The sequence below is a fragment of the Echiichthys vipera genome, assembly GCF_963691815.1.
Source record: "Echiichthys vipera genome assembly, chromosome: 12".
NCBI classification, from domain to species: domain Eukaryota; kingdom Metazoa; phylum Chordata; class Actinopteri; order Perciformes; family Trachinidae; genus Echiichthys; species Echiichthys vipera.
The window spans coordinates 28,235,731-28,253,059 of record NC_139837.1 but is presented as its reverse complement, the minus strand read 5'-3'; the positions used below and the strand labels follow the sequence as shown (position 1 = coordinate 28,253,059).

General features: G+C 40.4%; 1 protein-coding gene across 1 annotated transcript in view; it reads right to left on the bottom strand.

Annotated features, from left to right (window-relative positions):
• Positions 1-3,467: 3,467 nt before the first annotated feature.
• vrk1 (VRK serine/threonine kinase 1) overlaps positions 3,468-17,329 on the bottom strand; it is a 32,482-nt gene continuing 18,620 nt past the window's right edge. Inside the window, exons 11-13 of the mRNA XM_083924488.1 lie at positions 15,347-15,516; positions 8,021-8,114; positions 3,468-3,811 (exon numbers count right to left, since the gene is read on the bottom strand). Of these exons, the coding sequence (XP_083780614.1) occupies positions 3,645-3,811; positions 8,021-8,114; positions 15,347-15,516 (431 nt within the window). The 3' untranslated portion in view covers positions 3,468-3,644. The remainder of the gene's footprint in view (positions 3,812-8,020; positions 8,115-15,346; positions 15,517-17,329) is intronic.

Below are 17,329 nucleotides of genomic sequence, written 5' to 3'. Positions count from 1 at the left end.
AATAATACATAATACTACCACCACCATGGTTGACAGTAGGTATGGTGTCCTTGTGGTGAAAGGCCTAACCTTCTCTCGTCCAAACATATTTCTAGTCATTGTGGCCAGGTAGCTCAGTTTCTGCTTCATCTGACCACAGAACTTTCCTCCAGAAGGCATTTCTCTGTCCACGTGATCAGCAGCAAACTTCAGTTGAGCCTTAAAGTGTCACTCCCTCGCAAAATCATCCCATGGTCTTTTTCATCACCTACATCAAATAAGCCATCAAGACTGTTTTTTTCGTGTATAAACTATTAACGGAGAAATCTAGTAGAGTCGCTAACAGCCGGACGTGGCTAACAGTGATCAGCTCGGGGGAGTAAGGTAAAGGCATTAAAACGTCTTTTTTAACCACTAATACTGCTCAGAATAACAACAAACCTCTGCAGCAGCATGAGAAGAGTCCCTACACAGAAAACAAAGCAGCAATGGGTTCCTTCCTTTGGGATTGACTTTGGTAATCTACTTGAATGGACTTTACTATGAGAGGAGCTGGCATAGGGGCCAGTAGGTAAGTCTTTAAAACACTCTTTTAATAAACTCTGGGTTCACTAACTACGTTGTCGGTGCTTTGTTTTCTGTGTAGGGACTCTTCTCATGCTGCTGCAGAGGTTTGCTGTTATTCTGAGCAGTATTAGTGGTTAAAAAAGACGTTTTAATGCCTTCACCGTACTGCCCCGAGCTAATCACTGTTAGCTATGTCCGGCTGTTAGCGACTTTACCGGATTTCTCTGTTAATAATTGTTACAGGAAAAAACTGTCCAAATGGTTCATTTGAGGTATGTAAGTGCTGAAAAAAACCCTGGGATGATTTTGCGTCGGAATTACACTTTAAGGTGCTGCTTCTGGAGCAACGGCTTCCCTCCTGCACTGCAGCCTCTCAGCCCATGGGGATGTAAAACACGCTTGACTGTGGCATTGACAACTGTGTTCCAGCAACTTAAAATTCCTTGCACACCTGCTTTTTTGTGGCTTTAGAAAATCAGTCAGGTTGGTCAAGAGTCAACTCTCAGACGCAGGTGATAGTTTGTATTTTCGTCCTGATTATAGCAGACACAACTCTATGCTTACAATTGTTTGCAAAGTTGATCTTTGGACCTGTAACTGCTTTGAAATGGCTCCAAGTGACTTTCCTGACTTGTTCAAGTTAAAGGTGCACTTTTTCAGATCTGTGCTGAGCTCCTTAGTTTCCCATTGTACTGGAGCAGTTTTGGAGTCTAATGAGTATTTAATCAATCACCAATATGAAGAGGCCATGCCAAACAGCAAATTTGATTGACAAACCTTTCTACTTCACCAAAATTGATAATTCAAGGTGTTGTATGAATATTTTTGACTCTGTATATCTTGTCACATTTTCAGAAGACCCATAATAAATTTATAAAAGAACCAAACTTCATGAATGTTTTGTATGACAAAGTATGTGCTGTAATCATTCTAACACAGAAAAATACTAGTTGTAGAAATTATTGAAAAGTCAAGACTGTCATCACATACATGTTCTTCACAGGTGTACGTGAACCTTTGACCACAACTGTATAACTGAGAAGGGATGCTTATTAGAAGGTCTGAACTCATAATTATAGTATTAATACCAAAAAGAAACACCAGTCAGAGGTATTCCTCACAACCTGCCCACCTAAGAGTTGTTCTTATCAACAGTTCATCTTTTACAGATGCTTTGAAGACAATTTGTAAATTAGTAACTATTAATAAAGGCATTAGTTTCAACTTCTAAACCCTTCATAGAGGGTGACCTACCAAAAAGCGAAGAGGTGGTACCACACATGCTTTTATATTTTTTAACGGATTTAAAACTTAAACTCAAATGAGGCCAAAACATATTAGAAAACAAAATCATAAAACGTGAGTCATACATTAGGACATATGTGGTAACAATCTTAAACATCTAATATTACCATGACCAGATGGTTGACAGGTGACAGCTCATGGAGCCTTTCTCCTCACAGAAGTATCCAAATACATGGTCCCATCCCTGATCAAACAACCACTCTAATCATGCCCCTCCAGTCTCTCCACTGAGTCAGAGAGTGATATTGTTTTTTGGGTTATTCCGTCTGGCACTCATGCAGAGGACTGCTCATTAACAATATCTAGTTAATAAAGACAATGGGCTCATCAAGAGAAACAAATGTGCCGTGAGTTTGGGGCTCAATGTTGCCTGCAGTGTAGAAAATGTACAAAGTATTTTGGGGGAAACATTTGCCTCCACCGTCAAAAAAATTATAAAAAAATGAAGCATTTACAAAATTTTGGGAGCAAAATGTTTTAAAGATTTTTTTGGCAGTTTTTCAAGCCTTTTATTAAATAGGACGGACAGGAAATGGGGTGAGACATCCAGCAAAGGGCCGCAGGTCAGAGTTGCCACTGCCTCAAGGACCTTCAGCCTCTTTACATGGGGCGTCGACTGCTGTAACCACTCAGCCACCGGCCACTTTTATAGTAAAAGTAACAGATTTGAAAAGTTTGTTTAATATGAAATGAGCCCAGATTAAAATACATAGAGTAAATCAAGCCCAGTAAATAAGGGCACACTTTTGCTATTATCAGTACATTTCTATGCAACAGCGCTGTTTGTGTTAATGTGTTAGAGACAGAAATGCAAATAGAAGGAACTGAACAAAAATAAAATGATAGCTTCATGTAGGAATGGAAGATTGACCTAAACTTCTTGACCTAATTTCTGACACCTTCCTCATTGTGTTACGGTCTGTCTTTAAATCTTAATCCAACGTCGCTAAGGGCGCACTCGCACTGTCCATCCGTACCGTGCCGTGCTTTAGGGTACCTGTCCCCCCCTCCCTCTCCCCCTGCGGGCCAGGCCCGTTTGTACTCACACTACCTGGGCGAATGCTTCTGGCCTGCCTATACGTCATCACGCCGTAACACGTCACGTCGATCGCATTGATCACGTCATCGCGATGCAGCACTTTGTTCACAAATCTTTCCATAGACCTCGGAGATTTTGTGCGTCATGTCCAACTTTTATTGAATATTTTCATCCGACCAAATCTACAGTAAACACTCCACCTCCACATCACACCAACTGAACCTTTCGGCGCCATTGTTTTAAATGTCCTTGTTTTTTCTATGTCCGAACAGGCGCACATAAAATTACGTCAGAACCGCCGTAGATCTCGTGCTCGTACACATGCGCACGCTCGTGCTCGTACATGTGCAAACTTGCTTTACAAGTTTGGGAGAGGTGGGCCTAGCCGTGGTACGGTTGCACTCACACTGGTCAAAGGAACTAGACTTAAGCTGTACTTACTTGGGCACGGTACGGATGGATAGTGTGAGTGCGCCCTAATTTACCTCAAACGCCTGTGTCATGGTAACACAAAAAAAAAGGGGTAAAAACATTAGATCTTTCCATCACTGGCCATTGACCCTGAAACCAAAAGATGAACAATTTAAATTTCTCTTTATTACTATGGATCTGGCTTCAACCACACCAAATCCATTCAGAAATTAACATCTAGCAGTGCATAACAATAAGAAACCATATAAAAGTTGAAAAAGTAACTTTTTTAAAGAGGGGAAAACAGGAGGATGGAGGGAGGAGTGTAGACAGAGATGGATTCTTAGACGTTGCTGTTCTTGGGTCTGCCTCTGGTTCTCTGGGCAAGTCCAGGTGACGTCTGGGTGCCCATCTCCACCAGTCTGGATTTGGGGTCAGCCCCCTTTTGAGTGCTTGGTACCTTCCTTGGTTTAGGAGTTTTTTTGGGACTTTTCTTCACTCCATTCACTCCTGTGGAGGAAAATTCATCATGTTTAACAACATAGAGTAGTTGCTCCTTAAAAGACATCATCTTCTTCATATACTATTTTTTTCGCACCACTTTCTAAAATCTTTCACTTCTGTCAGTCTAAAATAACTTATGCAACTGGGCATATACCGCCTGCAGCCACTACAGTCTTACATGCACTCTTGTTCCTGAGCTTCCTTGTTAAAAGCTGCCTCAGTTGCTCTGGTGATGGTTTTATATCACAGTATTACAAAATTCAAATGATACTCCAATCATAACATGATTTTACCTCGTTTCACTGTACTGACAATACGAGGAATATATATTAAGAAAAAAAACATGGATGTGATTATTACCTGCAAATATGAACAAAAATTAGGTTATATTGTGTTTTGGGAGGAGTAGCCTTCCCCATCATGTAGGTTCATTAGTAAAGGTATTGTGATTCCTTCTCAGTAACAGCCATGGTGTTGACTTGGGAGTGAACTGTATAGGGCTGCAACAAACAACTATTTTGATTATCAAATAATCGAAAGATTATTCGGATCATGAATTGCACAATGACTCAATGGCTTTTCTAATGTGTGTATAACATCCACACTGTAATACACAAGGACAAACTGGAACAAAGGATCATTTGGACTTGTTTTAACACTGTTAAGTTCCATTGTGTTAACTATTAGTCAATAGCTGAATTTGACCGGTCATGATACAGTGGTTTCAAAGAGACCTGGCCATTTTAAAATAGCAATATTGCATTATTCCCATATATGAGTGACACGATCAGAAAAACATATAGAACAGATGATAGTGTTGGTCAGTGAATAATTCTTTCTTGAATTTAGAACAAACTGGCCTCTCTGAACATGTATGCTGGCGTCAGGGCTTGGGGGAGCGGTGAAAATGAATCCTTAATAAAACAATATGAGAAGACATATGCAAGCAAACTGGTTAAATTTAACTTAATACAAAAAGTAAACTAGTTTTTTTTTCTTAATTCTGTTTTAAAGTGTATTTATTTAATAATATGTATTTATACTTGAAACTGCATTCAACTGTATAATGTTCAAGGTTAATTTAAAGTGCAACTTCAGCTCAGGTCTGATCATATCTCCGCCCATCATAATTTTGAGAAATGCAACAAAGTGTGCAGAGTGTTCCTTATTCTTTCTAAACTTCCAAACAATATTTTCCAGAGTTTGCTGCAGACATGGGAGCCTACACGACATGCAGCAGCGTCCGTGTTGATCCTAAAGTGATGCAGTTCAACAGGGAGTCTACAACAAAACTATTTTTTCCGACTTTAATGTAAACTGCAACTTTTTTTTTTTATAGATTTGCTACTTTTAATTTCAGAAATCTGTGACTTTTTTCTCCTAGATTTGCCACGATTTTTTTTCCATACTTGGCCCTAATACGCCGTTGTTCTTTCGCCATGGAAGTCAATGGGTAAAAGTAGTGTTGGGCCTAATGGCATCATGTGACCAACACAGAAGTTGCAATTCCACCAAAAAACAAGTTGAAGCGCAGTACCTCTTTAATAATTAAAATTAATTTAAAATATTACAAACAAATCTTGTGAAACATAACCACAGCTATTATAGTAACCTCAACAGCTGTCCATTCACTGTTTAACCTAATGCACCCTGTGACTTGCAATAACTGACATTAAGTGGAAAATACACGCCCACAAATCATGAGGGAGAAGTTGAAGGGGGTTAATTGTCTTTGTTTAACAGAACCGTCGGTCACTGCTGTGAAGCTGCTGCTCTTAGTGCCATCAGAGGACAAAAGCAGCGCCACAAGAAATGACAGCAAAGCGTACTTGTTTTCTGTTCATTTGGCTAACTACATACTCTTGTGGTGTCCATAATTACATTTGTAAACAACAGATTTAGTTGTCATTCATGTTCCCGTCAGGATGAATTGTCATAACATAGGTCTGACTTTTTATCTAGTGCCATTCACAGGTCAACATTTTTTAATTTGTTCAATACTTTTGTAGGACCTCATGGGAAAGTGCTGTTCAAGGAGTTTTTGTGTCTGGTTGTCTGCTTAGCGTCGCAGGAAGACAACCGTAGATAAGACATTTGTATGCTTGTTTCGATAAGGTGGGGTTTACAACCTCGGACCCTCCTGGAGTAATAAAACCCAGAACTCCAGAATAAATGACCCTTTTAACCTAAATCAACGTCAAATCTGACCGCACTTCGAACTGGAGGAGCTGTCAGATGGACTTTCATTAATAAAATCAAAGCAACAGAATTTTGTGCAGAAGTTTAGAAAACAGTTAAAGTTTGATGTTTCATCGCAACTGGCTGTTCAAAGACATTTTTGCAAGTGTGTAACAGTATATGCATTATTTGTATCTTGTTGTGATTATGTTATGTGGTTTCAGAAGTGCAAAGTCTCTGTCTAATTCCTGAAATAATTTGTGTTTTAATAATAGGCCTGTCACTATATCCAGGAGAGTGTGATGATGTGTAGTATCTGTATCTGTTAAATCTGTCTGCCTAAAGATTTTGGTTAAATTGGATATCAGAAAGCTTAATAATGGAAAATCTACCAAAGATAGTTTAATCTCAGAATTAGAATTCCGGCGTAAAAAGCAGTTGATTTGTTCAGAGCCAAAGGGATGGGTTAACCAAAGACCCCACCTCTTCTTTCAACTGTGAGATAAACGAACAAACAGAGGTGTCCAACTCTCTCTTGTCCCCGCTCTTCTCCTCTCCCCACTCTCTACTCTTCTGCATATCTCTTCTCTTCACCTCTCTTGACCTCTCTCTGCGTTTAGCACCTCTGACCACCCCTCCCGCTGTTCGTTCCTTTGTTAACCCAAAGTTAGCAAGAGACGTACTTTATATTTTGTTTCTTACTAAAGTATTTTCGTTTGTTAATCTATTTTTATCGCGTGACTTTTTAAGTTTTCTACAACACGTTTTTTTAATCTTTTATAAGTATAGTTAAACCCCTCGTGCTGTCTTTGCCTTTTTGTCCAGCCGGCAAATTGCATTGAACTCGCGACTCCAGCCCCACAGAACCGATCAGAACTTTTGTCAACCCACAAACCACTTCAGAGGCAAGCCACCTGAAGCACCAAATCCAAGCCACGACGGGACTCGACGAGAGCCGCCAGTCCAACCGCGCAGCTGAACCAGTCTACAAACCGAGCCGAGGTCCACCAAACACCGGGACGCGGACCCACGGAAACCTGCACCGGTACTGTAAGACGCCAGGGTGACTGTAACATCAACGGCAAAGTAAGGTTGGCCTTTTAATGAAACTCTTGGTTAAACGTTGGTGACAGTTAGATTCTGATCCGAGTTCTGTTGGCAGGCTAATTAGAGCAAGTTTTTGTATCCGCCAGTGATATTATAAACCCTCCCTCGAGCCTCAAGCTTCTTATATCCACATTTAACCTTTTTCACTTGTCTATTCAATGTCGCGCTATACTGCATTATATTCTCTTTGTCAGGTAGTCAAATAAATGTTTATAACCATACGTCGTTGTGAGAGTCTTCTGTCTGTGCAGAAAGTGTTGGTCACTGATAAGGCTGTGGTACGAATTAATGCGTTCAAGACGAGACTGATAAAATTTAACAATCAATTACTTAAATAACTAACAGGTATTAAACCTGCACCAAAGTTTAATAAACATCCTGTCTTAATTTGGTGTGGTGCCCTTACTTCGAGGTAAATTAAATCCTTAATTTTAACGAGTCGTGTTAATTCATAATTAATTCAGCGACTGATATATTTTAGCCATAACAAAAGTAGGCTTACTCTCCTAAACTTTTGCTTTATTTCTTTGCCTGGACCGTGTGACTGTGTTGTATCCTGATTTCCTTTCCCCAAATACTAATTTCAGGCTGGTACATGTTACAGCTGGTCTCAGCTCCACAGCAAAAGCTTGACCGGAGAGGCCAGAGGTCAAAGTTAACTTACTACAGATATTGAGCATCTCTGACAAATATCTTTTCTTGTAATTAGGAACGATGGTGTTGTCACAAGTTTATTAACCAGTGGGAAAATGTCCTTACCATGGATCGCTAACTGACAACTGCTGGCAACCCCTGAAAAGTACCTAGAACTTGGATTTTATATCACTAACTTAGCAACACAGCGGACAGAGTGATGGCTTCTGATGTAGAAACGGGCTAAATAAATCAATTGTGAATGGACAAAAAGATTCAGAGACAAAAAATACCTACCTCCTTTCTTTGTGGTTCTCTTTTTCTTGATAGGCCCTTCATCAGTCTCACCCTCTTCTGCGTCACCTGCTGCTTTCTTTCTCTTGATGGCCGCCTGGAAGGAGAAGAAGAGAAGAAAATGAAGAGAGGGGACATAACCTTGTTGATGCCTTGTTGTACTCTGGACTGTTTGTATTTCTATAAACCAATTACAGTCATCTTGGGCGGAGCTTACACCCAGGTGGAGTGTTGGTGCTCTTGCAAAACTGATAGTGTAGACGGAGGAAAGGGCCCGATATGTCAGGATTAATACCCACACTGTTCATCCGGTGAGGCAGACTGAGAGATTGACACAACAACCTGATATGTTTACAATTTCTATTACTGTAGCTGAGCAAATGTCTTGTTGGACAATCAACAGTACACTAGTCTATCGAAATAAGACAAAACTGACAGAAAGGGGCTCAAATGCAAAGTGCAACCCAGTAATTTTATTGTTTAAATGTCTTTTTGAAGACATGTAGTTTACAACTAAAATGATAGTGGGGCCTGAACAGACAAACACTGAGGCAAGACACTGACAAGGCGATGAGGCGACCTGACTTATTTGGGGCCTCCTGCCTTCTGTTTGTGAAGTCTGAGCAACTGTAATTATCACTCCTTCATCTCAGCAGCCACCAGTATATACATATGAATCTATTCAAATGTCTCATTTTGTGCTCCACTGTTTTGATCAGGGTCGAACAGAAACCCATTTCCTTTCTTCTGCTTGTAAAGCATGTTTAAACAGTGGGATCAACAAATAGGAGTGTTTCTCAGAATCACTGCAGATACAGAGCAGAGATTCCCATACCATCGGACTTTATTATCCTTGTCCAGTCTACAGAAATGGAAGCGACTGTGGGGTCTGGTGAAAGAAAGAACAAGTGGCCTCCGAGAGACTAATGCACTTGATGAGGGCAATCAACTCCTGCGTCCTCATTTACTCATAATGAAGCTACACTCTCAGTCTGAACTATCACTCACACCGTGCCCCCTTTTCCACTTTGCCTCCATTTTGACAATTGCTACCTCATGATCACCACATGGCGCCCGCTGAGGTGAACAGATTGGTGGGATAATTACATACAATAACCAGCGCCGGGGCCCGCTAACCTTTTGGCTGCCAACTCCATGTCCCTGGTGGCGTCTTCCATATGCTCAGAGAGGGAGGGAGCAAGAAAGAAAGAGGGACATAGGCATATAGATAGAGACAGGAGATGAAGATGGACAGCAGGAAACAACACACGTCTGATTGTGTTGTAAACGGTGTTAATATTGGCAGCTGTAGATATACAGTGGAGATCAAAATAAGAAAACAAAGTATTCATTCTTGATTTATTCTGAAATACTGTTATTTTTATTGTCCAGTATTTGATAGAATATCCACTGTGGATTAAAGAAAAAAAAAAAAAAAAAATTGGGGGGCAAAGTTGTATTGCCTATCTACAATTTGTATTTGTAAAACCGCTTTCAAATTGATCTGAAAGATCCACATTCCCACAAAAAGGAAGGTTCCTCACCAGACATCAACGAACAAACACTAATCTGAAATCAACTTAACCGTCTTTATGTTTTACTATCCACTAGAGCTGCAGCTATTGAATCTTTTTGCAATCGAGTATTCTATCGATTATTCCATCGATTAATCAGATAATAAAAAAAACAATAATTATGCGTAAAAATGTATTAGAGAGAGAGAGAGAGAGAGAGAGAGAGAGAGAGAGAGAGAGAGAGAGAGAGAGAGAGAGAGAGAGAGAGAGAGAGGTATTGAAGGCAATACAGTCGCAATTTATCATGAATATGTTACTATTTAAACAATTCAAAGTGGTGCATAAAATTGTACGTGACGCACGTGTTTACTCAAACAGGTTAAAGACAAATAGATTTATTTTGAAAATGAATTAGAGATATATATTATCAGGAAGAGGGACTCGCTCTCTTCCTGTTTACTGTAACATCAAGCAACGAACAAAACACCACTGACACATTTACTCAAACAAAACTATAGAGTGATCAGGGAGGTGACGTTATGTTTAAGATTCATGGAAAATTAAACATAGAGGCATTCACCAGGACAGCTAACGTTACGTATTATCTTCCTGTTTCTCCGTAACTACGGAAACCGCCCTACTTAAACCAGAACAGCGGTGCTAAGTGGCGTTAACAACGGGCTGCTTTGGGCTCAGAAGCTAAATCCTCAATGTTGTGCTGTTGTGGTAGAACAGTTCTAGTTAACAGTAGAAACATTGCACATTTTTGGCTTCTTTTTAAGTGTGAAATGATCCCAACTTATTCTCTGCCTTTTCCGGATGTAGTGGTTTGCATTGTAGCACGGTCACATGCATTATTGAGCACACTTGCTGAGCCGCAGTGTTGCGATGTTACAGCTGAACTACTAAATGCAAAACGACTGCCAATAGAATAAAATTCAAAAACACACCCTATGAGAGATTATTGGCACACATGCTCTAAAATACATTTTACAGCCGCACACATGGATTTTAAGTTACAAATGTGAGTAAAACAGGCGCACTGTCGAGCCCTGCTTCAGCACAGAGGACTGTGATGTATATTGCAACTTCAGTAATATCTGCTGCCTTCATTGCTCAGCAGAGCACCTTTTCTTTGACTGTTAAGGCACAGCAGCCTCCACTGGGTCTGATAGGTTAGTACTTGTGGCGTGTTTCCAATCAGAGAGGCAGAGAGAACCAGTGTTGTGCCTGAACGCGTTCTATGAATGATAGTTCCTGGTCTCGTTCATATTTTGGGCAGCGTGAACTGAACGTACTGTATTCTGCCTGATGAACGTTACTGTGAATGCGTTCATTCTGGTGTCTGAACAATACGCTTCAGTCAGTTTAACTTTGTTTTAGAGGGCGCCAGATTTCTACAGAGCCTTCCAGAAGAAACCGAGGCTAAGACAGACCGTAAACAGGCCTTAAAGTGAAATTCCATTCAAGTCGATTACCAAATACAATCCAAAGGGAAGGAGCTCATTGCCGATTTATTCCAGCAAAACACATAAAAGTTTGGTTTGTGGCAGATTGGTGAAATTCCCACACAGCTTTCCCTGCAGCACAGAAACATTACGCAGATCTCAGGGGTCAGAGGTCGGGTGTGTGTTGCCGGAAGACACACAGTGAGTGCAGGCACGGGTAAAGACGACCAGCCTGCAACTTGTGGTAGGCTGCCATTGTGGTATGATGAAGGTGCTCTGATAAAACAGTGGCTTATTGTTTTGAATCTGGACATTGAGACGCCGATCAAGACGCTTATGGGATTACCGTGTCTGCAGCAAACCACAACGTTTACATGTTTTGATGGAATAAATCATCAATGGGCTTCTTCCCTCTTGGACTGCTTTTCTACAGTTGACGGTAACAAATTAACCTCTACTATTTACGCATCAAAGCCCTCTACTTGTCTCCTAGACTCTATTCCAACTAGGTTACTTAAAGAAGTGTTACCTTTAGTTAGCACTCCTGTGTTCGATATGATTAATATGTCTTTATCAGCAGGTTATGTACCACAGACTTTTAAAGTAGCTGTAATTAAACCTCTTCTTAAAAAGGCCAGTCTTGATCCTGAGGTACTGGCCAACTATAGATCTATACCTAACCTTCCTTTTCTCTCTAAGATCCTCGAGAAATTAGTCGCTGATCAGCTGTGTGACTTTTTACAGGATAATGAGTTATTTGAGGACTTCCAGTCAGGATTTAGAATGAATCATAGCACTGAGACAGCACTGGTAAAAATTACTAACGACCTTCTAATAGCTTAAACAAAGGACTTGTCTCTGTGCTTGTTTTACTAGATCTTAGTGCTGCCTTCGACACTATTGATCATTGCATCCTGCTACACAGACTGGAGCATCTAATTGGCATTAAAGGAACCGCACTGAGCTGGTTTAAGTCTTATTTATCAGATAGATCTCAGTTTGTACATGTTAACGACAAATCCTCTATGAACACTTAAGTCAGTCACGGAGTCCCTCAGGGTTCTGTCCTTGGACCGATTCTATTCACCCTATATATGCTTAACTTAGGAAATATTATAAGGAAGCACTCAATAAATTTTCATTGTTATGCTGATGATACACAATTATATTTGTAGATCAAACCAGAAGAAACCGATCAGTTAGATATTATTCAAATGTGCATTTAGGAAATAAAAAGCTGGATGACCTGCAATTTTCTGATGTTAAACTCAGAAGTTATTGTACTTGGCCCCAAAGGCCTCCGAAACTCAATAGCTAAAGATATTATTACTCTGGATGATGTTGGGTTGTCCTCTAGCACCACAGTAAGAAATCTGGGTGTTATTCTTGACCAGGATATGCCCTTCGATTCTCACATAAAATTAACAACAAGGACTGCATATTTTCACCAGCGTAATATTGCGAAAATTAGGAACATTGTGTCTCAGAAAGATGCAGAAAAACTAGGACATGCATTTGTTACTTCTAGGCTGGACTACTGCAACTCCTTATTATCAGGCTGCTCCAATAAGTCTGTTATGAGTCTCCAGTTGGTCCAAAATGCTGCAGCTCGTGTACTAACTAAAACAAACTGAAGAGAAAATATTTCTCCTGTATTAGCCTTTTTGCACTGGCTACCTGTAAAATCTAGAATAGAATTTAAAATCCTTCTCCTTACCTATAAATGTCTTATTGGTCAGGCTCCGTCGTATCTGAAAGAGCTCATAGTAACGCATTACCCGACTAGATGGCTGCGCTCTGAGAATGCAGGGATACTTGTCGTTCCTAGAGTCTCCAAAAGTAGAATGGGAGGCAGAGCCTTCAGCTACCAAGCTCCTCTCTTGTGGAACCAACTCCCAATTGTTACTCGGGAGGCAGACACTGTCCCCATATTTAAGAGTAAACTTAAAACTTTCCTCTTTGATAAAGCTTACAGCTAGGACTTACGAGCCCTCAGCGATGTTGTTATTTTTAAAGCTGAGTTTGTTCTGCTTAATGATGCTGCTATAGGCCTAGTCTGCCGGGGATAATACTTTTCCTGATCCTCTGAGCTTCTCTCCTCTCTGTCTGTATCATTCATGTCTCATCCATGCATGTTACTAATTCAACTTCTTCCCTGGAGTTGTTTGTGCTTTGTCGTCTAGCAGGTCTCTGCTGATCGTGGTGTTGCCTGCTGCCGTGGTCCTGCATGACGCTTTCTGCTACTTCTATAACTATTAGTCATATTTACTGTCACTAGTCTTATAAATTATAAAATTTGTAGCCATAAAAACACCATCAGTGGTATGTCTAGCTGTATCGTAGCTGCTTTTGCCGCTACTCATCATTGATCATGTTTATCATAATTTTTATCATTTTCATATCACCTTAGATGTGCTTGTTCCGACTATTCTGCTGTATTAACCGCCACAACATAAGAGTCATATTCACATTACTATAGATTATTAGTTACTGTTACTCTTTGGTTGCTTGCATCTCTGGAAGTGTGTCTGTCTCTCTGTCTTTTGTCTGTCTTTGTCTTTCTATCTTTCTCTCTCCTTTTCTTCCTCCCCAGAGCTGGGTCTGTCCGACGTTCCTGCCTGTTATAGGGAAGGTTTTCGTTGCCACTGTACTATACGGGGGAATTGTTGGGTCTATGTTAATCTTGAATAAGTCATAGAGTGTGGCCTATACCTACTCTGTAAAGTGTCCTGAGATAACTTTTGTTATGATTTGGCACTATAAATAAAATTGAATTGAATTGATTGTATTTGGTAATCGACTTGAATGGAGCAGCTGGTACAGGGGCCAGAAGTTAAGTCTTTCAAACACTCTTTTAATAAACTCTGGGTTCACTAACTACATTGTTGGTTCTTCAGTTAATGTGTAGGGAGCAGTATTAGTGGTTAAAAAAGACGTTTTAATGCGCCCAACTCGCTGTCCCGAGCTTATCCGTGTTAGCCGCAACAGACTGTTGGCGACTCTTCGGAAAATCTACGTTAATAGTTCATACACAAAAAGAATTGACTCAATGGCTTATTTGATGACCCAATTTGCCTAAAAAGACCTAAAAAGATTTTACACCGGAATTTCACTTTGTAGTGGAAAAAACACCCAATCTGGCAACACCAGCCACCAGTGTTGCGCCGCCGCATGCATCATCGAAACAAGCATGGAGGCTACAGCAGCGTGTAGGGGATAAAGCAGCACGGAGGCTCTGTATTCAAGGTCGTGAGGATGGGATAATTCTTATTTTTCTTTGCAAACTTTGCCCGACGGCTATCAAAAATATCCACACTTCAGTCGCATCCACAGCAAACCTGAAACGGCACATTGAACTGAAGCACCCGGAGCATTTATGTGTGTGCAAGCAAATAAAAAAATCAAGAGACAATCAAGACAGATCATCGACCCAAACCCCATTGACTGATTACAGTAGCGGCTCCGCTGTCATCTCCCAGCCACAGCTGTACGACCTGGTGGTGCACTGTACTGTCGGAGTCCTGCAGCCTTTGAGTAAAGTGGAAAGCCCAGCTTTCATAAACTTAATTTCAAGTTCAACCATAATTTCCTACCTCAGCCTGGTTCCTGGTTTTACTATTCATGTAACTTGTTTGTTGAACCAGGATTCCAGTATTCCTTTTTAGTATGTAATGAAATGGAACTTTATTAAAATTGAAAAACATCTGTACCTTAAGAACTACTGTCCTGTTTTTCTTTTTATAATTCCTCAGTAAAAAAAGACCATTCAAGCAGCAAGTTTTTCCTCATGGTTTTGAGAATATACTGTAGGTGTGAAAGCTGCAGCTGCTCGTGTGTGGACTGAATGGACAGCAGCAAAGTGTTAAAGCAACAATGTGGAAATGCTGTCCCCTCAATTCTAATGTAAACCCTGGTTGGATAAGGATTCAAAATTGGATATTTAGATGAAATCTTACGCATAGTTTTAGTATTAAAACTGTTAAAATAATTTCTGTCTGTGGTCCTATATAGACTGTGGCAACTATGAGCTAGTTAATTTTTCATAATTTTGAATTATGAACTATGAACTGAACTAGTTCATTTTTTTTCACGTAGAAAATTAACTTTTCCAACACTGGAGAGAACATTATGACTGGAGAGATTTTAATATGTGGGACTTAAAACAGATTATTCTAGTAAAATCTGTCATTACTGGATAATGGAAACACTGCCACACACTGATCAGATATTGAATAATTCCAGAATAAAATTAAGCTGGCAAGAAGCAGATCATTCTAGTCAAGGAGTTGTATTATTATTATTATTACAATTATTCTTATCCTTATGGAATGACTAAAGCTGTTGTTAGTTTCAGTGTGTGTTCTGACCTTGGTAGGAGGTTGTACATCTCCGCAGACGGGAGCGAACAGCAGCTTGCCGTCATCTTTAGCCTGAATAGCCTTCAGTCCGGCCTGCAGGATGGAGCGTAACTTCTCGTATGGTGGCTTGTCTTGGTATCCCAGAGATTTAACCTCCTCCATAAACCTCTGGATCTCATCTGTAACAACAAACAGCGACAACATGATACACAAGCTCATCATGCTGGTGCCAGTGGTAGCAGCAAAGGTATGTCTGTTATATCTTCTTTTTTCAGCAGCTTCCCATTCCTCTTGGCTTTATGTAGTTTGTACACTGCATATTAAGATATATGTATTTGATTGATGATTTGTGATGGGGGGCTACATAAATAAATGACTGGACTCGGACTCCTCTCTCTTTTCCAAAACACTGTCGTCACCATAATACTGTGCTCTGGTGGCAGCGTCTTGCCTAATGCTGTTGGTGCGACTTTCCTCAGACTAGACACAGTCGCACAGATGGAGTTGTAAACAACACTTTGGTTGTGCTTGGCGCAGCAGAAGGAAGGAGGTGTGACGCCTCGTGTTCGATCCCTCTGCCTGAACCGACACACTGCCTGCAGGTCAAAGTGCCAACATTAAAATGGCAACTCTTACCACAGTGAGACAATAAACGTCAAAGTCGTCATTTACAGTCTGACCTAAAAATGTTTAGCGCAGCGTGTTATTGGACTTCTGTCCCTGGTGTTAAAGGCTATAGTTAGAAGAGAATAAATAAAAATGAAAGATATCATTACTACTTTAATGTACTTTATCGTGATGCAAATAACTCTATGTAGTGACTGCAATATACATATATTTTGATACAGTACAAGTTGTACAGTAACCCTTTGAACTATGAAACAGAAACATACATTAATATTGGTAGTTTTTCTTATTGTGAATGTCATTTAATGCTTCACATCCCTAAAATCAAAATCGTTACATGCCTACTTTCTTTTCTTTTCATAAAAAACAGCCAATACATTACAAATTGTACCTTTAATACAAGCCTCCTTGTTTATTCATCAATCTCTTAAGTTGCAGCAGAGCTGTGTTAAAGCTGAAAACACAAGCAAGTCCTCATACTGCTGCTGCTGTTTCACACCCAAAATGTTTTACTGGGAAACTACGAGGAGTAGGCACAGGAAATGCATTGCAGGTAAGGTCATGACAGCTTAAGTGAACATTTTTGATGTGAAGTAAATAAGTTGAAGTACTAAGAATTAGTAATTGTTACAGATGAATTACCCATCTTGCTAACTGAGGGAGACCCATAAACGTGACACTCTCCTCACATTCCCAGGAGTAGGCTCATTTATGCTCTACGTAAGAGACGCATACAGATAGAGACGGAGCCTTCATTTCATCCATATTTCTGTCTGTATACTGCAAGTTTGCAGATGCGTACCGATACGAACCAAAGGTTGCAGTACCACCAGAAATCGTGGGGGCAGTATCGGGCACTGGACACAAAAAAGTGCCATGAATAGCAGGGGGGAGCGAGTCATCAAAGCCCCGACGGACATCCTGAAATACTGAAAGAGACGTTGGTCATCAGTTTCTCTCATCTGTCAAACCAATGTGTGGAATTCTCCGACCACACTCTGGGACGTCTTTAGTGTCTCACAGACCACCGCCGTCTACAACGGTGCACGCCATTTTTCCTCCTTCTCAATAGACGCAGGATCGTTATCTCCTCTGTTGTTGCCATGTTTGTTGATGTCAAACTTTATTGGAGTAACTTTCGAATCTTAACAACGCCCTCTAGAGGACGTTTTGGTCACGTTCAATTCCAACGTAAAGAACGCATGAAAGAATGAGGACAGTGACGAGAGCGTTGATGACATACGTCTCTATTAACGTACAAAATGGAAGCATAAATGAGCCTTGAGACAGACAGTGCGGAGTCAAGTCTCAGACAGCACATGTAGTAATGTCACTCGTGACGCATGAATTATTTTTTCGTATTTC